General features: G+C 43.2%; 1 protein-coding gene across 2 annotated transcripts in view; it reads left to right on the top strand.

Annotated features, from left to right (window-relative positions):
- Window positions 1-26,375, top strand: part of LOC144988952 (NACHT, LRR and PYD domains-containing protein 12-like) — a 195,745-nt gene that overhangs the window by 87,003 nt on the left and 82,367 nt on the right. For both annotated transcript variants that reach the window (XM_078940356.1, XM_078940361.1), the window contains one exon: window positions 18,660-18,833. In XM_078940356.1, the coding sequence (XP_078796482.1) occupies window positions 18,660-18,833 (174 nt within the window). The remainder of the gene's footprint in view (window positions 1-18,659; window positions 18,834-26,375) is intronic.

The raw sequence follows: 26,375 nt of genomic DNA, 5'->3' as shown, positions 1-26,375 counted from the left end.
GTTAACCAAACACATTATGAACAACCTTACCTGCAGGTGGGTGTGTCACGTAGTCGTGATCCATCTTTACTGTCTTAGCTTAGCCACCATGTCGCTAGTATCTTCACAGCTTAGCTGCATAGCCTGACGTTTGAGGTTCTGTCATATTCTGACTCCCTTCTCAAAGGATCAGTAAAGTTGTTCCAAGGGAAAATACTCCGGACGACACCACTCTTCAGGCGACGAACGACGCAGCCGCACCACAATCCCGGAGCGAAGTTAGTAAGTGCCGGCAGCAGAGGGTGCTACCTGTGTTTACATTAAAACTATGCCCTTCATCTCTTCGGATCGCCTATATCCATTTGGGTTTCAGGTTTGGATCCACAGGAAAATAATGAAATGAAAGGTAAGGCTGTTTTTGGTTGGAAGACGAACAGCCTGGAACGCAACAGAGACTGCAACTCTTCGACTCTGCCATTCTTCATATCTGCTGCTACGCTAACAGGAAGTTGTTTTACACGTCATTGACGTATTTCCGGTCGAAAAATGCGGAAGTGTGAAAAAGGTCTATACAAAACAACACAAGAACATTTACATAAAATTAACAAAATATGGCGAATACAAGAAATAATACTGCAATTTGAAAGGAAGCAAAAAAACAAAGCAAAAATTCTTATCAGTATGCATATATAAACCTGTCCATAGTCATAATCATAGAGAAATTAGGGAAAAGTATAACATAAGCAAACAAGAATTCCAGAGTTGGATTATGTTATAATAAAATGCAGGGGGGTACAACAGATAAATAAATGGTCTTGAATATTGGGAATTTATCAATATCTACTATGATGATCAGCCAGTAACCGTGTTCATCTGCTATATGGGACACAATTTTGTCTTGGAAGTTTTGGAGAAGTACAGCGACCCCTATTGATCTGAAATTGCCATGACGGAAGAAACTTTGTCCCCCCATTGCTGACACCAAAATGATTTATCTGCATTTGTAGAGTGCGTTTCTTGTAAAAAAATCAAAATCAACATTTTCCCTTTACGAAATAAAAAAAAAAAAAAAAAACTTTTTTCCTTTGTTAGATCTCTTAGACCTCTGGCATTTAAAGAAAGTAAAGAAATACCTGTTTTAAGGTGCAACATGTAACAAAAAGACAAACTTAACAGACCTAAATGAGGCTGAAAGTATTACTGAACAAAAACTTTTAAGCAACAAAACCTTGAATTTACAATAACCATCTCAACTAAATAAATTACTAAAGTCATGGAGTGACTCTCTGACCATTAATGAAAGCATAAGGACCACCAAACATTGTCTTACAACCATTCTTTCTCGCCTGCTCAACTTTGGGCCACACCGCTTTCCTTGCCTCTCTGTCTTCTTTGATGAGGTCTTCTGCAAAGCGGATGTTGAGGTCTGGACAGACTGGATGGTGTTTAGTCATTCGCCACAGCTCGTCTCTGTATCTCCTCCCTGTAAACTGAATGATGATTTGACGAGGGCGGTTGACATCAGTTGGGCCCAGCCGGTGTACCGTGTCCAGAATGTGGTCCACTTTCTCTGTCCAGGGTGGTGCGATCTTTGTGATGAGATCTGCCACAATTCCTCGAGTGTCTTCCCCTTTCTCTTCTTTAACACCATTCAGTCTCAAGTTCCATCTTCTCTTGTATCTTTCCGATTCCAATGTTTTCTTTTCCATCTCTGATGTTCTCTGCTCCAACTCCACATTTTTCTCTTTCAGACGTTTCACTTCTTCTTCTAACTTTTTATTTCTGTCTTTACATTCTTTGATTTCAGCAGAGTTGAATTCCACAGCTTTGGTGGATATAGTCAGAGTGTTTTGCTGCAGCTCCGACTTAAAGTCCGTCATCATGCTTTTGAGGCTTTCAATTGCAGCCAAGATTGCGGCGTTTGAGGCTTCTCCTAGTCTGAGAGAGCAGGTTGCATCTGGTCTTAGCTTTTTTTGTGGCGCAGCTGGCTTCAAAGGTGATGCCACGCTGTTTTTTGTCCCCTTTGCATTTGTTTCCATGTCCTCAGGCGTGCAGTAATCATGTGGAAACAGCATTTTAGCTCTAGCATTAGCTGTAGCTTTAGCATTGGGTTTAGTAGCCATGCTTGTATAGTTATTAGGCGTGTTAGGCAATCTTCAGTTGGCTCATAAACTTGCTTTGTTTTATCTTGATATCCAGTGGAGAGTCGGTTTTGTAACTATTCCGTCTTAAAGTAACATTTTCAAGGTTATGTTGCGCAGAACGCTTACCGGACGTTTGCTCCCATCGCCATCTTGCCGCCTGTATGCATTCCGATCAGTCTCCGTGAGGACTGCAGAGAGGAGGTAAGCAGTAGACTTTGTTTTCACTAGTTTGGCTGAAAAGAGAGTTTAGTTAAAGTTTAAAACATAGAAAAACAATCTTCTGTCCCCATACCATTTTTGTTTTTGCTAATTGTGTGAAAAATGTTAAGGGTAAATGCAGCACTGGAAGGTATGTTAGTGTTAGCAGGACTCTAGCTAACATGCAGCATGGTCTCATATGTGTCTGTGGGGTTTTCTCTGACTTCCTTCAGGCGTGTGTTGGAGTGAGACCAGAAATAAAACACGTGCTGTATTTTTACTTTAACACAGGTATCTGAGCATTTATTTTGATCAATATTTGACACGGAACATCAACCAAATGCTGTATCGGCAAAGCGGGCTAAGTTCTGCAGAACCTCTAAGCAAATAGATTTTAGTTTAGCGCCCTGATGGATCAGAGTGATGTGTCCAATGCTCAGAAAAATGGCCAACGTCTGCGTGTGAGAAAGCGTGGCTGCAGAGCAGATGGTCATGGAAATAAAACATCTTTGCCACAGTAAAGCTCTTCATCCTGTCAGGCTGCCTCATCATCATCACTTATTGTTTGTGGAAAGAATTGTTTCCCCCCACCCCTTTATTATTGAAACACCTTTCAGGCTCCTGAACCGTTTAACACTAGAACGCCCAGGATTTTTCACTCCCCCTGCAGCGTCCAGAGCACAGCCAAATGGCTGGGTGACTCAAAATGACTAATTCAACAGCCTAGAATTAGCCACCTTTCATTTGTAAATGCAGCAACTACTACCTGATCATCTGGATGAAGACAAGTCCTAGCTAACCACATTCTTTACTCTGATCAGGGTGGGGGAGGTTTTTCTGCGTCAAAAGAGCCTCCAAGCTCTGACAAACTTTGACTCCCAGTGTTTCAACTGAAAAACCAAGATGCCTTATTTTTACTACCCTGAGCAGACATAGAAAATTATCCTGGAGCAAGTCAACCCATTTGACTCTGAGGGAGAAGAGATAGTCCTTTAGCTGGACTCAGACTGATATTTCTTTTGATAAGATTTCATGAACATCTTGTTCTCATTTGCTGATTCTAGCAGTTGTCTATCCATTTATTTTCTGTGCCTGCTCATCCTGGTCAGGATCACAGGGGTCTGCTGGAGCACATCCCAGCTAGTCACAAGCAACTGGGGAGGGGTACACCCTGGATGGGTCACCAGTCCATTGCAGGGCCACATAGATAAATAACCAGGCACACTCACATACACACCTAGGAGAAATTTAGTCATTTAATTTAACCACATGTTTCTTGGACTGGGGAGGCAAAGGAGGCCTATTTGACATGTTTTGGAATTTATAGTTTCAACTAGAATTCAACAAAAAACAAAAAAAATTAAAATAAACAAGTGAAACAACATATATCTTTACATTGCTGAAGGTTTTCATTGCTCAGATCTCAGAAATCAGATCACAGATGAGGAGATTTCATTGCCATCAGAAAAGAGAGGACGACAGAGAGGAGACACACTGTGCCAACAGAAAAAGCCAAAGATGGCACGATGTGGCATTCAGAAAAGGTTGGGAGGCCTCTCCATCACAGCACAATTGAATGTTACAGTGCTGAGGAAGAGCCAACTGCTTTGGTCAGAAGTACGGTGTCGACTCGCTTACAGAGTTTCCCGTGTTTCCTCACTCTGAACATGATTCAGACTATTCGGGACTGTGTTGTTCAGCATGAACGTCAGACAGAAGATGACAGCTGGTTCATGGCCCTCCCTGAACTAATGGGATTCATTGCCATCCTCCTTGTGAGGGGGGGATAAAACTTAAGACATTGTAGGTAGAAAAGCCAAATGGCTGCCCTACGGACGTTCTAGTGTTAAAAGTTCTGGAGAAGCTACGTTGATGTCAAAAATAAACACAACTTTATTTACTCAATCATACTTTCTGAACCTTATTGGTTAAAGTACATTTATTCCATTTTAATTCTTATATTGAAAAATATTTGTTGATTCAACCGTGCAGAATGACACCCATTTGGAACAACCCAGACATCCTCATAAACAAAAAAATGATACACTTCCCAGCTTGGCAAGCAGGGGGCGTAACACTACTAGAGCACTTAATTATTGATAAAAAAATCATGCTCAAAGGCAGAGAGCCGCATGCAGCTCAACTACAAGACAAACATGGAATAAATAACTTCTTGGAAAATCAGCAATTTAAATCTATTATTACTAAAAAGTTTAAATACAAAGACATTGAGTTAAAGCTACCAGAAGCAGTTATATGGGATTACATTTCTGCCTTTAATTGAAAGGGCGTGAAGACAACTGAGCAGGCGTATTGAGGAACTGAGTGAGTGAACCTTAAAACCGCGCAGGCGCAATCCTAACTGAACAGTGATCTTGTGCGGTCAATTCCTTTTTGCACACTCACCAGGATTTACGCTCAGTGTTAAGGGGGCGTTTTTGTCACTTGGGGGCAGGAACCTTTCTGGTTGATCTGATTGGCCGAAATTTGCATGTCTTATTGGTGAGGCAGCGGGGCTTTCATTTTTCAGAGAGGGGGGGCTAACAGGCGTGCGTCTCTTGAGCTGCATGCGGCTCTCTGCCTTTGAGCATAGTTTCTAAATACAGTACTTTCACAACCAAAAGGTGAAAGTTTCACGTTTTCTCCTACATGTACAGAGCGGCCCTAATGTGTTGTTGAGTGACTTCGGGAAATAGGATCTAGGAGAGAAGAGCATGAGAACGATATGGAGAGAGGTGGGACGTGAAAGAAGACCCCCCCCCCCCCCCCCTTCATAGCCCCCTGAGCATAATGCAGAACAACTTTGTTTTGGAAACCCTGGAAATGCAAAGAGACACGATTATGAGGCACAGTTTAGACTGCAAGCTATCAGCTAAGCGGAGGAACACGGGAATAGAGCAGCTGCAGTTGGGTTAAATTAGATCTTCACAGATTCGGACTTCCTGCTTCAATAACTTCTGATAAACGTTCAAATGTGTCAGCAAGTATCTAAATCCTTTTGTATTAACACAGAGAGTGAACTACAAAAGCATTTTTATCAGAATTGTTTGTTTCAAGCTGTGGATGCAAACAGAGCAGCGAGCCGGCTGCCAAGGGACCGTCAACAAAGTGCCACCTCTGTGAAACAGCATTATGTAAAAATCAGTGAACTTTTAAAAAATGAATAAATGTCGATATTTATATGAACTGGTAATGAAGACTCGTCAGCATAGTCATGCTACATTATTATTATTATACTAAATTTTGTTAGAAAGTCAACCTATATTTTATTGCTTATAGTTTTTTAAATTTAATAGAGATATGAATCATAACATAAATGCTCAATAGCTCTGAAGATACTAAAGCTTCTGTCACCAAACCTCCTGTACTGACTAATCATGACCTTATTGTCCTACTGCAATAAAGATTATGTCATAATTCAAGTTGTTTATTGTTAGGAATTTTTCATATTTAAATATTGATCAGATTTGGTCAAAAATGCTCAATGGCTTTGAAGATGCTGTAGTTACTGACACAAAACGTCTTGTACTGATTAATCATGACCTTATTTTCCTACTACAATAAAGATTATGTAAAAACATTCTAGCATCATCAAAGCTATTGAGGATTTTTGTCCAAATTGGATTTGTAAATATGAAAAATTCGTAAATATGAAAAATTCCTAAAAATAAACAAAGTGAACTATTTACATTTATGATATATATTTTAGTATAACAATAAGGTCATTATTAGTCCGTACAGAAGGTTTGGTGACAGTAGCTTTAGTATCTTTATAACTACTGATAACTTTAGTCATGATTCATATCTATTAAAATTTGAAAAAGTATATGCAACAAGATAAAATAAAGAGGGACTTTCCTCCAAAATGTTTATTGTAACAAGAATATGCTGACGAGTCTTCATTACCAGTTCATAAAAATGTATAAATTTGTTATTTTTGGTGAGATTATTGATTTTTACACAGTGGTGTTTCACAGTTCACAGAGGTTGCACTTTGTTGACGGTCCCTTGGCAGCCGCTGCTGCATGTCTGCATTCACAGCTTAAAGCGAACAATTCTGATTAAAAGGCAAAAAACAATCTTTTATCTTTAGAAATGCATTTGTGGTTCACTCTCTCTGTTAATACAAAAGGATTGAGATACTTGCTGACACATTTGAACGTTGATCAGAAGAGTTATTGAAGCAGGAAGTCTGAATCTGTGAAGATCTAATTTAACCGAACTGCAGCTGCCAGAGAATTTAAAATAATGAATCCATGGTTCGGAAGTGAGAACGCTGGCAAACCAACTCTGACAAGACAAGAAGACGCAGCAGCAGCTGAGTTTCCGCGGAAAAGGAGGTTGCCTGCATTGGAAGATCGACTCGAGGCTGAGCGCAGCAACCTCCAGCAGTGTTTTTTTTCCAACAGTGAAAATCTGCCCCCCCCCCCCCCCCCCCCCCCCCCCCCCCTTACCGGGACGCAGCAACGGGCGAGTTACGCAAACTTTGGGACTGCAGGACTTAAACTTGGGCGTCTGCTTTCACTGTTCTTTGGAGCCGCATAGCAAAGAGACGGACTCTGATGATGAGGAAAGGGAAGCTGGCGTGTTTGATAGAAATGTAGCCCAGCTGTTCATTAGATACAGAAGATGAGGACTTTGATGGATTATAAATGATGATGATTGAATAAATAAATCACAACCAACTCAGTTTTGCGCTTGCTGCCTTTTTTAAACACACACCAGCGTGCACATTTCACCGGTATGTGTGTTTACGTTACATACAGAGAAAACAGTAAACTGAAACCTTTAATCCAGCGCTGTTGTAAGGAGAAGACGGGGAAATAACATGGCTTTAATTGTGTGTTTGTGTGTGTGTCTGGCAGGTCAGTTTGTGGTGTGGCTCTTTGACTATCACAGTTAGAAATGTCGGCTCTTTGTGTCAAACTTGTTCGCGCCCCCCACCCACCCCGTTAGAGGCATTCATAGAAAAAAACAGCGGATGTAACGTGGATTAAAACGTTAACCAACGACCCAAAACCAAGGTCAGAAAGTGCAGCGGGTTTTTCTGTGCTGTAAGTTTTTCTCATGTGAAATTCACTGCATTTGTTACCTTTTTATTGCTTTTAATCCACGTTACAGCCACTGTTCCTTTTCTATTAAGACTCAAAATGAAAGTCCCGCCCCTCTGCCTCACCGATAAGACATGCAAATTTCGGCCAATCAGATCAACCAGAAAGGTTCCTGCTCCCAAGTGACAAACACACCCTTGATCACCGCCCCACAAGTGACAAAAACGCCCTCTTAACACTGAGCAAAAGGATCTGACCGAGCTAGATCACTGCTTAGTTAGGATTGCAGCCGTGCAATTGTAAAATACGGGGTCGCTTGGTTAGAATTGCGCCAGCGCGGTTGTGAGGTTCACTCACTCAGTTCCTAAATACGCCCGCTTAGTTGTCTTTACGCCCTTTCAATTACTGGCAGAAATGTAATCCCATATAGTTACCTCTCTGATAAATTTTCAATGAATAGAACTCTCTAAAATATTCAAACTCTTATGCAACCTAGATGATTTTTCCCTTCCGACCACAAATGGGATGCAGATTACTTCTGTTCAGAACTTTGTCTAAACACCTTTAAACTGACAAAAAGTCAAAATCTGCAGCTAATCCATTTCAAAACTCTGCACAGAATTTACTAAACTGGACAAAGGATGTTCATGGGTCGGGCTTGTCGGCCCTGTCCTGTGGGGGTCGGAGTCTCCGCTGAGGCATTCGGCGGTTGCCCCGGCCGGTTGGCTGCCTCGGTCCCGTCGAGGCCTGACCGGAGCTCTTCTAGGGCCGGCGCCTGGGGGTGGGGGCCTGGACTTGCTCCGGGAGGGCGGCGCTTTCTGGGTCCTCTCTCTCTGTGTGGGGTGGGGTGGTGCTGGGCCTGTGGTGTCGGCACCTCCGGGGATGGGGCCCCTGGGCTGGGGGGACCTGGCCCCTATGCTGGGGGGGGGGACGACAGCTGTTTGACCACCGGGGGACAGTCTACCAGCTGTCTCCAACTTACCCCTTCCTCATATAACCTCATATTAGGGTGAGGGGGTGGGGGGTTTAGCCTGCGATGCGCCTTGGGGGGGGGGGGGGGGGCTACTTGCCAGTGGTCCCCCTCCCATGGTTGCCGTATGGAGTGGGACCCCCCTCTTTCGGTTTTATTTGCACCTTAAACATGTAGGGCCCTTGGTAGGGGGGGTGCTTGGACATCACTGTGAGTAATCAGGAGATGTCCCCTCAGTGCCCTACCCGCCAATTTTAAATGCACCCCCCTTAGTACACACACCCTTTACCCCTCAAAATATACATTCCAACATAAACACACACACATGCACACACACACACACCCACATACACGCAAGGAAGGTGGGACCATGGACCATCTGTCCTGGTACTGGGCCCTTGGCCGCGTCCCCTGGGTGCTGGTTTCCTGGGCCTGGCAGTCCTCTCTTCATGCAGGGACTGAGCTCCCTGAGCTTTCTGGTAAGGCCAGGAGCTGGGGATCACATCACATCTGAGCCGGGGGGTGTCTGTGTCCCTGTGGTGGGGGTTTTGGTCCTTGCCCCTGAGCGCTGGCCCTCACCAAATTTCCAACTGTGGCTGAGCCTGGTCGGGCCATGTTTACAACACCCCTTGTGGGCTCCCTTTTCTCGTGGGTGCCCTCCTCCTGAGCGGGGGCGGCTGGCCCCTGCTTTGCTCCTTCCTGGACCAACCGTGGGCTGGGTGGGTGGCTGCCTGGAGCGCAGAGTGGGTTAGCTCACCTTTGCACTAATATTTAGCATTAATATTTAAATGGTAAATAGTGTATACTTATATAGCGCTTTCTACCTTCTTTCGAAGGCCCAAAGCGCTTTACAGTCACAGTCCCAGTCACCCATGCACACACACATTCACACACTGATGGCGGCTCCGGTGCCGAACACTGGCGCCAGCCTCCCACCAGAGGCAAGGTGGGGTTCAGTGTCTTGCCCAAGGACAATTTGACACATGGGCGTGCAAGGCGGGAATCGAACCTGCATTATTACGATCATGGGTCGACCGCCCTACCGCTGCACCATATCATAGCTTGATTGAATGAAATAATTCACACTAGTTGGTTTGAAGGCAAAAGTATGCGTGTGTGAATAATATTTGTTTTGTGTACATGTTGACATGTGAACATTTTTGCAGCCAACAGGTGTGTTGATAACATTTGAGTGTGTGTGTGGACAGGCCACACCCCATTATATACTTGTATTACTTTTGAACCTCACTGTAATGATAACCATCGAAAAACTTGCCCCCCCCCCCGTCTAATATCTCTCTCTCTTCCTCCCTCCTTTCTTTTTCTGTCCGGTCCAACACAAAAGATTTTCAAACATGATTGAAATTAATAAAGTTTGGCCTCAATTCCAAAAGGAGTTTATTCAGACTAGGGCTGTGATCATAACCGCATCACCGCGGCATCACCGCAGTTTTTTTTTTACTTTTTGCATATGGTGCGTGTTTAGAACCAAAATTTTAACACATTAAACGCATTAATCTTTGCTGATAATTTCCTTTTTCTGCTAGTCCTGTGTTCAGACTTTCCTTCTTTCTCCCACTGCGCGCACTCCCACTGTCTGCCTCTGCGCTGCACGTGCCACGCGGGTCCCTTTACAGTTACACACACAGGCACGTGCTTTGAGAAGCACACATCCTCATACTACAACAGAAGTTTCCGTCTCGCAAGGAAATACGACAAATTTACTGCGTTCTAATTATTAATTTCCATTACAAGCTGCGTGCGTTCTTAAGTGCGCGACACGGCCGCCCACCGGAGGATTTTGTGTTGGAGGGGGGGGGTATTACTGTTGTCCTTCACTCCGTAAAACCAAACATGAACGTGTGCTGTTAGATTTCCATGAAAATCACTACATGTTTTGTTTGGGAACTATTTTTTGCAGCGTAATGTTACGTGTCTGAATAAACAAAGGCGGAGCCTCCTGCCCGCGTTCTTCATGGGTGTCAGGCTTCACGGCTACCGGAAAGGTGACAGCGTCTGCAGTCTGTTTATTACTGGGCAATATTTAATATTCTGAGAAGATGTCTGTACCAGAGAGCAAAGGTGAAACTTGGGTGCAGCTCCAGAGCGGTCCGCTGCAGAAGAATCAACACACGCCCCCAACACACGTGTGCGCTCCTTCTATTCCTACACAAGACCCTCCGCGCTCACACACAGTCAATCTACAACACCTATAGTTAGTTCACCAGTTAGATATGTAGTTGTTAGTTGTTACTGTTATTTGTTAACTAAGAATAGTACGTTGTAATTGTATTTATTTCTGATGCGGCCGCCAGGGGAGTTTGTGATTTTTTTTTTGGGGGGGGGCTGCGGTTAACCACGACACCACGCCCCCTGGTGGTTCATCACCGCGGTGATGAAAAATTCGACCCCTAATTCAGACATACCTCTGGTTTGTCAGAAGATTCATAACCCCTCTTGTTAAAGTAAAATATGTCCAACACAAGAGGCCCTCAGCTCTCATCTGCCTGCCCAGCTGTTGGACAAAAGTTAAAAAAAGAAGAAAAAAAAGAAAAATATTTGTTGTGGAAATCAGACAATGTTGACTGTTCCCTTTATATTTTTAAGTTGCCTTGATAAAAGCCTTTTGAATTTACCTGGATACAAGCAACTTATATATAAGATACTAGGGGTGTAACTGTACACGTAGTTGTACCAAACCGTTTCGGTACGGCACTTTTGGTTCGGTTCTCTTTTGTACTGTTTCGTTACTTACAACCCCCCCAAATGTATTAACTTTAGGCCGAGGCAGAACTAATGTTAACCGCAAGTTTCCACCGAGACGCTATAAGGTGACGGACAGTTTGAAGGAGATAAAGGTAGAGGTTAGGGTTGGGCGATGTCTCTTAAATTGGCAGTTGACGCTGTTTGCAGTAAACCATTGGGATAGACGATGGTATCGTCGGGGGGGGGTAATTTTTTTGTTATTATATAATTAGGGTTTATAAAAATTATAAAATATATAAAAAGGGTCCCATTCTTGTGCCGTGCGCTGAAGTTCAGTGGCCATTTTCACCACGGTTGCTAAGCAACCAAGTGTTAGTCCGTCCTCCTCCTCTTTATCAACACGTGTCTTCTTCTTCCTCTTCTCCCTCATCCTGGCTTGGTGGCTTTGCCAACCAATACAGAACAGCGTCAAAATTTTATTTCTAGACAAGAGTAAAGCCCCTGAGCCAATCAGGATTCAGAGCACAATGCACTGTAAAAATATCCGCACTGCAAAAAAAATCCGTGAAGCAGCGAAGCCGCGAAAGATGAAACACAATATAGCGAGGGATCACTGTAATTCTAAATGGAAGAAAATGTGTTTTTTAAAGTTTTTTTTTAAGCCAGTGTTACGTATTCTAAGTTTTTGGGTCCTGACAGATAATAATTGTATTATTTTATGTAGCAGATCATCTAAATAAGTCTATTTTATTTATGTTTTTTAAAACCAATAAATGTATTTTGCAAGTAATTTTTGTCTGCCTTTTTTGTACAGAAAATGTACCAAACGGAGCCCTATGAAGTACTGAACCCGAACTGAGATTTTAGCGTAATGTGACATCCCTCTGATATCCCTTTGCAGTGCTTAACATTGTGATCATGAAATAAACTGAATTTGACAATTTGTTTTTACAATGGTAGACGTATTGAAATTCAGGTAGAGTTTTTTCTAAGTCATACTTAAAAAAAGAAAAAAGAGAGAGAGAGAGAAAATGTGTTCCGGTACAATATCAGTATACGTATCGTATCCCCAGACTCTTGCCAATTCACACCCCTATTGCTGAGAATCACTGAAGGCAGAGGTGGTATCCTCTTTTCCTGAGCCGCTGCCGCACGCCTCCTCAACATCCTCTTATACGCCATGTTAGCCTTCGTGTCTGCGTTTTCCTCCTCAAGTCTGCTGGTAGATCTCTTGGTGCAGTGCAGCACCATTTGCGTCATTTGCAGTTGCTCTCTTTCTAATGTTCCCTTCTGATTGGCTGCAGGACAGTTTGAAAGGAGTATTCCTGTCTATATAAGGGTGTGAAATCTACTTTCTAAGAGTGATGCTGAAAAACTCATCCATGCATTTGTTACGTCTAGACTGGATTACTGTAACTCCTTGTTAGCAGCGTGTCCTAATAGTTCCTTAAGAAGTCTCCAGCTTGTTCAGAACGCAGCAGCTAGATTGTTAGCTGGAACCAGCAGAAGAGATCACATCACTCCTGTGTTAGTTTCACTCCATTGGCTCCCAGTTGATTCTAGAATCAAGTTCAAGATCCTCCTGTTAACCTATAAGGCCTTACATGGAATGGCCCCGTCCTATATTAAGGACCTCATAGTCCCTTACCATCCAATCAGAACACTTCGCTCACTAAATGCAGGACTGCTTGTGGTTCCTAGAATTAGTTAAAGTACGGTTGGAGGTAGAGCGTTTAGCCACCAAGCCCCTGTCTTATGGAATAAACTCCCAGCTCATATAAGAGAGGCCGACTCAGTTTCTACATTCAAAGTTAGACTGAAAACATTCCTCTGTGGACAGGCTTATTGTCAGACTAGTTAGTATTCAGAGATTATTTAACTTAATGTTAATTTGTTTAAATTAAACTTAATAATAACTATTTCTTTTAAAAGGCTGCTAGAAGTTGAAGCTGGGGTAACTATGGTGCACTGGGGTTCTGTCCTCTTTTCTCATCTACTTCTACCCTTCCTCTTCTCTATTCTTGATCATAATTTATCATTTAGTTCTCCATGCCTCTGTTTGGTGCAGTGATTCATGTATTGTCCCTCTTTCCCTTTTCACCTCCTGGGGAGTGGGAGTGCTTCCAGACTCCAGTTGGTTCATCCGTGCTCCAGTTCCTGACCGTTTACCTCGCCTTTGCTCCTGCTCCTACACCTGGCTGTGGATCCTGCCTCTGGCTCATCTCTGGCTCGTCTCTGCTCTGTACCTGACCGAGTACCTCGTCTCTGCTCCTGCTCCTACACCTGGCTGTGGTTCCTGTCTCCGGCTCGACTCGCGCCTTTGACTGTCCCCCCAACCACGGCTGGATGAAGCTCGTCTGCTGGACTTTTATATATGTAGTTGTAGATTTAGATAAGTTAATTCTTCTCTAAGAGTTCTGGTAAATCGCCTGTCCGTCCTGGGGGAGGATCCCTCCTTCATGTGGGCACCCCTGAGGTTTCTTCGTTTTTTCCGGAATCCGTTTTTTTTGGGAGTTTTTCCTTACCGCGAAGGGGGGTCTAAGGGCAGGGATGCCAGTATAGCTTAGTCAGTTTGTTAGTTCATTTTAGTATTTTTCTATTGAACTCTTTCTATTCGTGATCCTTTTGATTTCATGTTTTACTTCGAAGCCCATCGAGACGACTGTTGTTGTGATTTTGGGCTATACAAATAAAATTCAATTGAATTGAATTGAATTGTGTTGAAAATGACCTCAAGGTCCTTTGTGACCAAAAAAAAAATAATATTTGCCCCGCAACAGCAGTTGGAAGTTGGCTGTTTTCTTTGGTTTACCTGATTTTAGTCTGGTCCACTCACAGCAGTCTGTGAAACACCCCCGCTATGTTTAGAGAAAGTGCTGGCCACCATTCCCCAACAGGAAGGGCTCATCTGCTTGGATGACATTCTGGTGCACAGGGTCGCATGAGCTTCATCCATCCAGTCCTGAAGCTTGCTGGCATATTCCAGCCCAGGTGGAGCCGCCAGCATGTCAGGGGTTTTCAAACATTTTTTCAAGATCCTGTGTCTCAGAAACTCCAATTATCTAATGAAGCAGCACTTGTCAGGGTGAAGCTTCAGACCTGCTGCTGCTATTCTCCAATTTCTCTCAGCCTTTGTCTGTGACCAAAAAAAGATGGCATAAGGCTGAGAAGGAAGAACAACCTGAGGGCTGAAAATAGGCTGCGTTTCCACTGCATGGTTCAGGTGACCCATTTCGATCTCATTTGGCACAGATCGGATATTACCGGTGAAAAGCAGGACAAAAGCGCATGGATTCCAATTTTCTCAGATCGGATTCAGGCCTCATTCATATGTGGAAATAAATCAGATACCAATCGGATACGTGCATTTGTGTGTGCCTTGTAAGCAGACAAATTGGATATTCCCCAGTAAATGCCAGTCGTACCTCAGTGATGTCAATTCAGGACACCACCAACTGAGATCACATGACTTATTAAGGTGCTTTTGTGTTGATTTTGCTGTTGGAGGACAGCTGGAGCCCCATCAGCGTGTTACCTTTCAGCCTCAGGCTTCAGACCATAGTCGGAAACCGCTGATATTCCCAGTCCGTAAACGGACGCAAACGGTAACTAATGAAGCGGGACACCGTTGCTCTGGAATAGTGTAGAAGCCGTTTATTTCTTTGCTTGGATCAAACTGTTAGTGCAGCACAACGTCTGCAAATACTTCCTCATTCAAAACTCATAGAGAGCACATAAACCGGCTGAGCAGCCCTCCTTTTTCCGCTCCCGCGCATCCCCTCTCCTGCTTCATCCAGGAGCGCCCAAGGCAACGCCTCCTTATGTCGCTGCGTTGCCTCCATGACAACCGCAGTCTTACAAAAGAAACAACAAAAAGGGAGGAAGGGGGCAAGCCATGCTAAACGTTTGCCGTTTGGACCAGCATGCATCTTCTAAATGTCCTTTTATTACTGTTATGAGGTACGTGGAGGTACTTAAAACTCTGTGCGGGCAATGCCGTAATAAGCAACTTGGATGTAAATATGTGGGAATAACATCAGCCTTTATTTTGTCTGGACACCACTGGAAACACAAATTCATATGATGGTTTAGAGCAGTGTTTTTCAACCTTTTTTGAGCCATGGCACACTTTAACATTGAGAAAAATCCCGCGGCACACCACTATCCCAAAAAAAAAAAAGAAAAGCAGAAACTGATAGTCTGTGTGGATCTACAGCCCCCCACCGCAACCTCACATGCATTTTTATGATAATTGTGGCAGAAAAAGATGGAAGCTGCAGTTGGTTTTTCTAAAAGATTTAATAAAAGTGAAGTTAGAGGATTTAAAAACTGTGTTAGTTGTGGTTTCAAGACGTTTAACAAAGACGACTCATTGTGACTGTCATTTTAACCCAATGCATCATGGGAAATGTAGTGATGTCAGACAGACTCTCTTCTCTGAGCTTCATTGTTTTGTTCACTTGTTCCACGGTCTGACACCGGATTCTGTGGAAAGCTACACCGCTAAAGACGACTTTTAGCTGCTATTTCTGTTGGAACTGAGAGACTTTATGAGAGAATCAGAACAAGGAAGTGAAGACTTTAACCACTTCTGATTGGTCAGACTGATGACATGTGATTAAGCCTTCAAGAATGATTGGTGGAGACAGTTAAAGGGGCGGGACTTTTCCTAAAACAGAGCTAAAGGTGCAGCTAAATCGCGGTACCGTCATTCTGATCAAAGTGTCTTTAATAGAATCAAATAAACACAAAGAAAAAAGTAATTTATGATTTTTCATATTCTAACTACTCAGTGTTTTATCCGGGCCTGTTTGGATGAACAAAGAGCTGATTTCCTGGAGATGGGAAATGTTTTTAGATCAGTTAATGAGGGCAATTTTCCACGGCACACTTGACCATCTCCCACGGCACACTAGTGTGCCACGGCACACTGGTTGAAAAACTGGTTTAGAGTTTCTCAGATCTGTGTAGCAGCACTTCCGCCTTTGGCGATCCGGCTGCTGGTCTGATGACGAAGCTAGTCCCGGGAAAGTTTCGACGAACCGCGGTGTGTCCGAAGGAGGACCGCAGAAGGCGGAAATGCTGCTACCTAGTCCTCAGAACGTCTACATTTGATAGTTTCAGCATTGTAGTGTAAATGCAAAAATGGGATATGGGTCACTTTTAAAGCATGATGTAAGCGGGTCATCAAGAAAATCGGATATAGTCAGAAAATTGGATTTGGGCATCAAGACCTGGTGTCGGTGTATAGCCCGAAAAGTAAAAAGGCAAAGCATTCTAAGTTGGACTATCACTGGGGGGGACCAACTAAGATGGTAGAAAATCTAGCAGAACTGGTCTACAGGGTTGGGCTCTCACCTGGGGGAAGAAGTGTGGCCCTTCAAAGGGAATGGTTGGCCACTTCCAGGGGTGATGCACAGCAGCATCTAAGGAGGCCTTAACCCTCTAGAGACCTGACAGCTACACTCCCTTATTCTGGGGATGTTGCCCCACTACCTCTCCACCTTCACCCCCATTGTAGCATCAGCAGGTGGTCTCAGGACTTCTCCACCTGTCATCACTTCAGAGACTTCAGATTGGTCCACTCTATGAGATATGAACGTAAATCAGGAGAGTTCTGTTGGGTGGCTGGAGAGGCGAGATGATGTAACGGGTGTGTTGGGAGAGTGGAAAGAAATGAATAAAGAGATAGAAGCATTGATAGAAGTTGTCTTGTGTGAAGAAACTGGATTTTCTAGAAAGGACTGTATTTTATTAGTTCGTAACCCCGTCAGTTTCTTGCGCACAGAATTAATGAATAATGACTCAGAGACAGTTACTTATCTTTTGTGGAGGTTTTACTTCGTACAAACACGAAGGGGACAGACAGATGAACATGGTGCATTCAAAGTCCGAACCAACGAGCCCAGGGATGGGGTTGGTATAAAAACCCTGCATTTGCATATTCAGAAGATCGTCCGATGGACCTCGTGTGAAAATAACGCCCACAGGTTACTGCTGGAGAGAAGCTCCAAGGCTAAAGTGAAGATAATTCTGCTCAGCAGAAAACACATGCACAGAAAAAAAGGAGTATGAGAATAAACTGTGAGGAAAGTAGCTTGGCTGTGCTTTCTTCAAATGTAATATAATTTTGAGATGACAATACATGCTCAGTGAATTAAGTTTAAACCATTATTGTAATAAAAGTTAGAGGCAGTTTCTAACTATTCTTCAAATCTTGTTACTCTGTTGTATCTGTCGTGGTTGTTACTAGGGTTGGGCGATGTCCCCTAATTTGGCCGTTGACGATGTTTGCTGTCAACCATCGGGATGGACGATGACATCGTTTGGGGGGGGGGGGGGGGGGGTATTTTTTTTTACACTTTTCGTTCTTATATAACTGCTATTCGTTATTTTGCTTTTTTCATTTTATTTCCCAACTAATGGTTAATCTGCGATGATCCAGTATGAACTGAGGGAAGTGACTTTAACAGAAAAAGTAACAAACAAAATAGAAAAGAAGTAGTCCACTCCCGCACTTAGCGGAGTGGACCGGCGGAGTGCGGATTTACAGCTTTGTGTTTGATGGGAAGGGGGGGGGATACATGAGCGGTATGTGTGAGAGATTTAAGACTGCGATCCGTCCCGCAGCTCTAGTGGTACAAGCAACCGAACTCAGAACCGGGTCTAAAAGTGTGTGTCTGAGCACAGCACGGATCGTAAGCAGACAGAGGTTTGAGCATCAAAGCAGAAATGCCGCTCAGTCCTTAGAAAACATTCAAGCAATCACGTGGATTTGTGTTTCCAGTCGTGTCCCGACTAAATAAAGGCTGATGTTATTCACAGGATGCAGCGCCACCCAAAGCTAATGTTGTTAGCCCGTGTTAGCATACTGCTAATCCTGGCTTCGTTCAGAAAAAGCACTGACCACACGGATTAAAATTCAAATGATGAGCGAACAAGTGTTTCATAATAACCGTAACATCATTAAAAGCACGTTTAGAAGATCGTCTCGTATTTTACCGAGCTGACATGTCAATGTATATAGCCGCTCGGCGCTGTTATCGTTTTGTATTGAATTGTTACATTCAATAAAGTTTGGAAAAAAAAGCCGCTCGGCGGAAGTTGTATCCCCTTCCGGTTTTCAAACTGCGCATGTGCGAATGATTTATTCCGACCGAAATTGTGACCTTAGTGAACGTTTTTATATTCTGAAAACATTTTTCTGGGCCCATCTACACGGTTGGATACTAATCCGACCATTGATCCCATCAAGATATTTTGTACATGTAACCGCGGCTTATGGTGTCGACGCGCAACGTGGCGGGGGCGTGGCATCACGATGGTGGTCTCTCCATCGGGATGTCAGTCACCCATCACGATGGACGATGATATCGTCCATCGGCACAACCCTAGTTGTTACCCACAGCAACTGTTAAGATTTCATAAAAAACCTGTAGTTTTAGATTATTATGTCCAACAGGATGTAAAAAAACTCTTCTTCATCTGTGATGATTGATATGAAACTGATCTGTTTCAATCATGATCTTAAAAATCTGGTTAAACTCTGTTAGGTTCCTGGACCTCCAGCTGCATCACTGCTCCTGAACACACTTTTCTGTCTGATTGCAGGTTGAAGAACTGCAGGTTGTCAGAGATCAGCTGTGAGGCTCTGGGCTCAGCTGTGAAGAAAAACCCATCTAATCTGAAAGAACTGGACCTGAGCTACAACTACGTGCAGGATTCAGGATTTCTTCATCTGTGGGGTTTTCTGGAGAATCCAAACTACAGTCTACAGACTCTGAGGTCAGTAAAGAAGCTGAACTCCCTGAAGGATGAGAAGAACGGATCAGGTGAAGAACTTTCTGATGTTTCACTGGAAGATTTTCTGTCTACAGCCGTGTTTGAAACAATCTGATTCAATTCAATTTTATTTGTATAGCCCAAGTTCACAACAACAGTCGTCTTGTTGGGCTTCGTATCGGTAATTGAAAAAGAAAAGGATCGTGAATACATAGAGTTCAGTAGGAAAATACTAAAATGAACTAACAAACTGACTAAACTAAACTGGACATCCCTGCCCTTAGACCCTCCTTCATGGTAAGGAAAAATGCCCAAAAAAACGGATTCTGGAAAAAACGAAGAAACCTCATGTGGAATGACAAGTGGCAATAGTTCGGTGGTTAGCAGCAGACACTTTTATTAACACTCTCCAGACACGCACATCAAACTCTCCAGCCGTAGATCGCACTGTCGCACAGTGTCGTGAACAAACAATTCTGAGCTGCATCATTATTACATGACATCTCCCCTTTTTTTCAAAATAAAATAATTAGTAGAAAGCTAGTTTAGTCTTTTCCGCTGCGTCTCGTTGGAAAACAGCCTTTCTGTCAGGCCATTTTGGTCGGAGGTTCTTCTCCAGGGTGAGAAGTGTTGTGTGGATCTTTCTCCCCATGAGGAGCTCTGCTGGGCTGACTCCTGTACTGGAGCAGGGAGTTGACCTGTAGCACATGAGAGCAATGAGTGGATCCTCCTGCCTGAGAATCTTCTTAGCGGTTTGCACTGCTCTCTCTGCATGTCCGTTTCCTTGAGGGTGGTGAGGACTTGATGTAAGGTGTTGGAAATCCATCTCTTTAGCAAATTCTCTGAATTCTGCACAGGAAAACTGAGGTCCATAGTCACTCACCACTTCGTCTGGAATCCCAAATCTAGCAAATGTAGCTTTTAGTCTCTGAATGACTTGGAAGCTTGTGGTGGATGGCAGATGTAATATTTCCAAGAAACCGGAGTAGTAGTCTGATACTATGAGATAAATATTCTTGTTGTATTCGCAGATATCCAGTCCAATTCTTTTCCAGGGACGATCTGGTAGAGGGGTAGAGATGAGTGGTTCTTTCTGTTGAGAACGCTTCTGTTCCTGACAGGTCTGACATCTCAAAGCCCCACTGGTAGAAACGTGTGTCGTAAGCTATGACGCAAATCTCTGTTGACAGAAATGCTGAAGCCTAATATTGTAATGACCCAGCCGGACCGTCACCTGGGGGGTATTCCAGGAAGCATGTTTAAACTACCCTGACTTTAATCCTGAACTCTGGCTGAAATCCACCTGAACTTGCTTACTCGGGGTATGTCGGTTCCAAAAGACCGGATATGAGTTGGCGTAATTACGCTCGACTTGGTAACCCTGGGTTAATGCACGTGCGTGGCAAGTACATAAAGACATTCTCAATGGATCGCCGATTTCTGGAGTCACTATGGAAACGCGTGGAAAAAAAGAAAGCGCTATACTGCGGTGAGACGGAGTCTGAGATTTCAATGACGGTGTATGAAGATTATACGTCCATCAAAAAAGTAATATGGCTGCATCATCAAAAAGAGTTTCTGCTTGGAGAAAGATAACGGACAAAGTAAACGTACAAGTTTCTGATCTTATTTCCATTTTCCTTGTGACGCATATATATATAACTTATCCAATTTTGCCAACTTAAATGAATTACTTCTATTGGTAACAAATAATTGAGTTAAATTTAATCAAACTAATTTCTTACGTCTATAAAACTCAATAATTTTTCATACAACTCAAATTCATGTATTTATCTAACTAAATGTCATATTACTCCAATCCAATTAATTTTTTCCCCCATCTTAATTAATTAAATTTCTTGATCTCTCATATGTCTAAGTATGAGCCGGCAGATATGCTCATTTTTATAACAATAAAAAGGACGGAAAAAATGCACGTTGCGCACAAATTCATTAAAGAATTATCCGCCATTGTCATTACGTAACAAGGCAAGGCAAGGCAAGGCAAGTTTATTTGTATAGCACAATTCGTACACAAAGTAATTCAAGGAGCTTCACAAAACAGAAACATGCATGAAAATCACAATACATCATAGAAATAATCAACATAAAATTTACTTTAAAAGAAAAGAAAAAATTTAAAAAATTGATTTAAAAATAAAGGAAGGAAAGGAAAGAAAAGTGCAGATAGGACCTTTCAGTCATGTACACGGCTAAACAGAAATGTTTTAAGTCTAGATTTGAACATGAACACAGAAGAGGCCTGTCTTACGACTTCAGGGAGGCTGTTCCAGATTTTAGCTGCAGAATATTGAAACGCTGATTCCCCTTGTTTAGTTCTGACTCTGGGCATCAACAGGAGGCCGGCCCCTGAGGTCCTCAGAGTACGAGATGGTTCATATGGCACTAACATGTCAGAGATGTACTTTGGTGCTCGGCCATGGAGAGACTTGTACACAAGCAGAGCTGCTTTGAAGTCTATTCTTTCAGGTACAGGGAGCCAGTGCAGAGACCTGAGCACAGGACTAATGTGATCATACTTCCTGGTTTTGGTCAGGACTCGAGCAGCAGCATTCTGGATGTACTGAAGCTGTTTTACAGCTCGTTTGGAGAGGCCGGTGAGCAGGCCGTTACAGTAGTCTAACCTACTGGAGACAAATGCATGAATAAGTATCTCCAAGTCTGGCGTTGATATAATGTTTTTGATTTTGGCAATGTTTTTCAGATGGTAAAATGCCGCTGATGTTACTGACTTGATATGGCTGTTAAAGTTCAGGTCAGAGTCCATGATTACCCCTAGATTTCTGACTTGATTTGAGGGTTTAAGAGACAGAGAATGAAGGTAGCTACTGACTCTTTCTCTTTGTTTCTGTGGGCCAAAAATAATAACTTCGGTCTTGTCTGAGTTTAGCTGGAGAAAGTTGTCCTGCATCCACGCGCTGATCTGTTGGAGGCAGTGGCTGAGTGAATCCACCGGCCCATATTCACCTGTTGTCAGTGACACATAGATCTGAGTATCATCTGCATAGTTGTGATAAGATATGTTATTACTGCGTATTAACTGCCCTAGTGGCAGCATGTAGAGGTTGAACAGAAGGGGTCCCAGGATCGATCCCTGGGGCACACCACAAGTCAAGGCCATGTAGTCTGAGACACAACTCCCAATTTCAATAAAATATTTCCTGTCTTCTAGATAAGACTTGAGCCAATTTAGGGCAGATCCAGAGATGCCAACCCAGTCTTGGAGTCTGTGCAAAAGGATCCCATGATCAACAGTATCAAAGGCAGCACTCAGGTCTAGCAGGATTAAGACAGAGACTTTGCCATCATCAGTGTTCAGGCGGATGTCGTTGGTTACCTTGATAAGAGCAGTTTCTGTGCTATGATGGGGTCTAAAACCTGACTGGAAAACATCAAATGAATTGTTTAATAAGAGAAAATCAGTGAGCTGTTGGTAGACAACTTTTTCAAGGACTTTTCCTAAAAATGGCAGATTAGAGATAGGTCTGTAATTATTCAGTACAGTGGGATCAAGACCGCTCTTCTTCAGGAGAGGTTTAATGACTGCAGTTTTTAAGGCCTCTGGGAATATTCCAGATTGAAGAGACATGTTAACTATTTGAGTAATTGGTGGCAACACACTGTTCAGGACAGACTTTAGAAATCTAGTGGGTAACACATCAAGGCAGCATGTAGACGAGCTCAGACGGGTGATGGTCTCTTGGACAGTTTGGCTTTTTTAATGCCCTGAACCTTGTCATTAAAAAATACAGCAAACTCATTACATTTAGGTGTTGTAGAAAATGTACGTTTTAATATCTTATTTTTTATTATGTTACAGCTTTATCTTTAGTGTGAAGTGAACTTATTTTGAACTATCCAGATTTATGGTCGTGTGACATTCCTTTTTACTTTATGGTTGCAGCATCCTGTGAAGAAATAGGATGTTCTTTGTGCAAAGTTAGGAGTTTTCCATAGGTGCAATAAATATGCCATGGACTACATCCGTACCATCTGGGTTGAAGGTTCTTCCCCTGGGAAAGTGTGAAGATTCGTGTTCTCATGTGGAGGTTGGAGCTGACCTTTGCTCTGGATGCCGGTAAAAGGAACCTGGGGTTGTCCAGGAATGATTTACTCTGACCAGATAGGGACTCTTTTGATCATCGGACCGTGTGCGCCGGTAAAACGGGCCCCCGGGAGGCGGAGGATCAGCGGCCATGATCTTTCCGGAAGGCGGAGATTCAAACACATCTTAAAAAGACTGTTTTCAAACTTTTCCATTGTTCTTAGGAAAATCTACGAGTAATTCGCATGTAACTTGTGCGTCAGTAGATCTTTACTTGAGAATCCAGATATATCTGCATTAATGTTTAATCTGTGCTCTAGAACTATTGTCAGGAAAATAAACTTTGTGTATTTTTAATCCGATTGAATCCTTGTTTGCTTTACCACTCTCGACTATCGAACACGCATGGATGGAAAGAACTGAAAAGTGGAAGATTTCTTTCCTACAGTGTGCAAACTAGTTCTATTGGTAGCTGGGTTGGAGGGTTAGTTAATCTGTTTACTGTTGTGAACAGGACACGAGAGTTGCTGCTGCAACTTCCAATGATTTCAGAGAAGTACCTTTCCCTTGTTCTGCATAAGATCTGGTTGTAATCGTACAACTCCGCCTTATACATTTCATAATGAACCTGGAGTTTTGACTTGCGCCACTTTCGCTCAGCTCTGCGGCACTGTTGTTTCTGTGCCCTGACTAGATCATCGTTCCTCCAGGGAGCTTTCTGTCTATGTTTTCTCAACTTAACCTTCATAGGGGCAATGGTATCCAGAACATTCAAGATGCTAGAAGTAACAGAATTCAGCATTTCGTCAACATTGGCACCAGAGGCGTTTTCAGGGTTTATCATTTCTACAAACTGTGCCCTAGTGCTCTCATTTATTTGTCTCCCCTGGACAACTGCAGGGCCAGGCGGGGGTTTGGGAGCAACAGACAGGTCAAAGAATACACAGAAATGATCAGAGAGGGCGACATCAACCACACTGACATTGTAAATATTAACCCCCTTTGTGATGAGCAGGTCCAGAGTGTGCCCTCTGCTGTGGGTGGGGCAACTCACATGCTGAATTAGATCAAAGGTTTCAAGGACAGCATTGAGCTCTTTTGCATTTCTGTCATTGACATTATCAACATGAACATTAAAATCACCTGTAATGACTAGACCATCATAGTCTGTGCACACAACTGAGAGCATTTCAGTGAAATCATCAATGAAACTTTGGCTGTGCTGAGGAGGTTTGTACATAACTATGCAGAGTAAGGGAGGAATTTGTTTTAACTCAATCTTAAAGGACACATACTCAAATGATGAAAACACACCAAATGATAGTCTGCGGGTTGCAATATTATCTCTAAACAGTGCAGAAACGCCTCCACCCTTTTTATTTTCTTGTATTTCCGATTCATGTTTGTAGTTGGGGGGAGTTGATTCGACTAGAACTATGTTTCCTGTGTTTTTGTCAAGCCATGTTTCAGTTAAAAACATAAAATCAAGATTAAAAGAAGAGATAAGATTATTGATTAAAAATGATTTGTTGCATAAAGATCTGACATTGAGTGCAGCAAGTTTGAGATTAGTTTCCTTGGGACTGGTCAAAACCTTCTTGCAAGGGATATCAACTAGATTTCTGTGATTGGACAGTCTAACTGCCCTTTTTTGCATTCTACGTGGTGCAACTACAGGTATAGCACCAGAAGGAAGCTGTTCATCACAGGGCCCCAGTTTGACATAACCTTTCCTAGGACACTGGGGGCCCGTTTCATCCTAGCTCTGGGGGATAGCACGTCTAGAGGCGCGCAGGAGAGGTTGAGTTGAGGGTAGTTTGGGTGATGGACCAGGAGGAGCGGGAGCTGGACGGGATTTGGGTGAACGACGGAGGGGGCGTGTTGGAGGGGGTTTGGATGAAGGATAAGGAGGGGGCGCTGGAGGGGTAGGAGAGCTCCTGTGTGGTGTGAGGCTCACAGGTGTTAGGGGAGCCATCTTAATTCCTGACTTAATGAGGCTATCAAAATGGCTAGGTAGGGCCATGGGTGAAAGTGGGGGGGATGAAAAGGAAAGTGAGTCTTCACTGGAAGTAGATGTAGCTGGAGGCGCCCACAGCTGGTCAGATGGTGGTATTTCTGGGGCCAAATCTGGTGGTTGTTGTTGTGGTTCTGCGGTTGGGTCCTTAGCTGGTGGTGGTTGTTGTGATGCTGGTGCAGCTGAGTCCTTAGATGGAGGTGGTTGTGGTGCTGGTGCTGCTGGATCCAAGTCTTTGACCGGTGGTGGTGGTGGAGGTAGTAGTTGTTGCCGTTGTGCTGTGGTTCCTGGGACACTGGCTCGGTCCTTCCTTACTGCCTTTTCAGGGCCTTGGCCTCTATGCCCCAAAGCGTGGAGGAGGTTCTTCACCAACTCTCTTGCTCCACCTCTGTTCAGGTGTGGGCCTCTTCCCATGAATAGGTCCTTTCGTTTCCAGAATGTATTGAAGTTCTCAATGTAATGCAATCCTCTGGAAGCACACTCTCTGGAGAGCCAATTGTTCAGCTGAAACAGACGGCTGAACTTGAGTGACACCCCATCGATGTTAGGAAGAGGTCCACTGATGAATGCTTCAACCTCTACTTTGTCAATCTCTTCAAATAACTTGATGAAGTCTTTTTTCAAACGTTCAGATTGTTCTTTTCTGATATCGACAGCACCTACATGGATGATTATTCGTTTGACTCCTTGGTACAAGACTTTAGATAAGAGTCCTGTAATCACTGGAACAGTAGAACTTGGGCAACATAAAGTTTGCATTCTTCTGTGGCTGACTCCACTGATAGCGCCATCTCCAAGCAGCAGCGTATCTCTGACCTTGACGTTTGGCACAGATTTTCTTTCTGCAACATTATGACTCCTATTCTGTGGTCCAATTTCACTTTGTTCTTTAACATCACATTGTGTTAGGGGTAAAAATCTGTTTGTGAGCTTTATTTCGGATGTTTTGTCATCTTTACGCTTTGGCTTAACACAGAGTTCCTCCGCACAAAGTTTCGGAAAGGACACAACATCACTCAGGTCTATGTCACTGTTATTCTTTTCATTTGTAGTAAGAGCAGGCTTCTTACCACCCGATGTTACTGGAAGGGTCTTGTGAAGTCCATTTTCAGTTTCCAAAGTAAATATCCGTGTTTGTAGCTCTTTTATTTCTTGTTGGTAGATCCGACAGCGTTCACAGTGGGAGTTTGTTTTTCTTCCTCCTCCGGACATGTCGCTGGCTTGTCAGACGTAAAAATATTGATTTTTATAGGTGGATGTCACAAAAAAGGATGACCAGTCTGATATTCCAGGATTTGTGGATGAGGTAAAATAATTAAAAATGATTAATTAAATGATTAAAATGCAAATAAAGCAGGAAGTGGCAGGAGCAGGGGAAAAAGCGTCTGCACTCTTTTGCAGGGGGAGTGGTTATATTTTGCCGGTAGGGAGGTTATATAAACTCATCATCCTCTCCTTTACTCTC

The sequence above is a fragment of the Oryzias latipes genome, chromosome 2, assembly GCF_053564925.1.
Source record: "Oryzias latipes strain Hd-rR chromosome 2, Olatipes_Hd-rR_3.1".
In the NCBI taxonomy this organism is placed as follows: domain Eukaryota; kingdom Metazoa; phylum Chordata; class Actinopteri; order Beloniformes; family Adrianichthyidae; genus Oryzias; species Oryzias latipes.
Note: the sequence above shows the minus strand (reverse complement) of the source record. Positions and strands in the feature narration are given on the sequence as shown.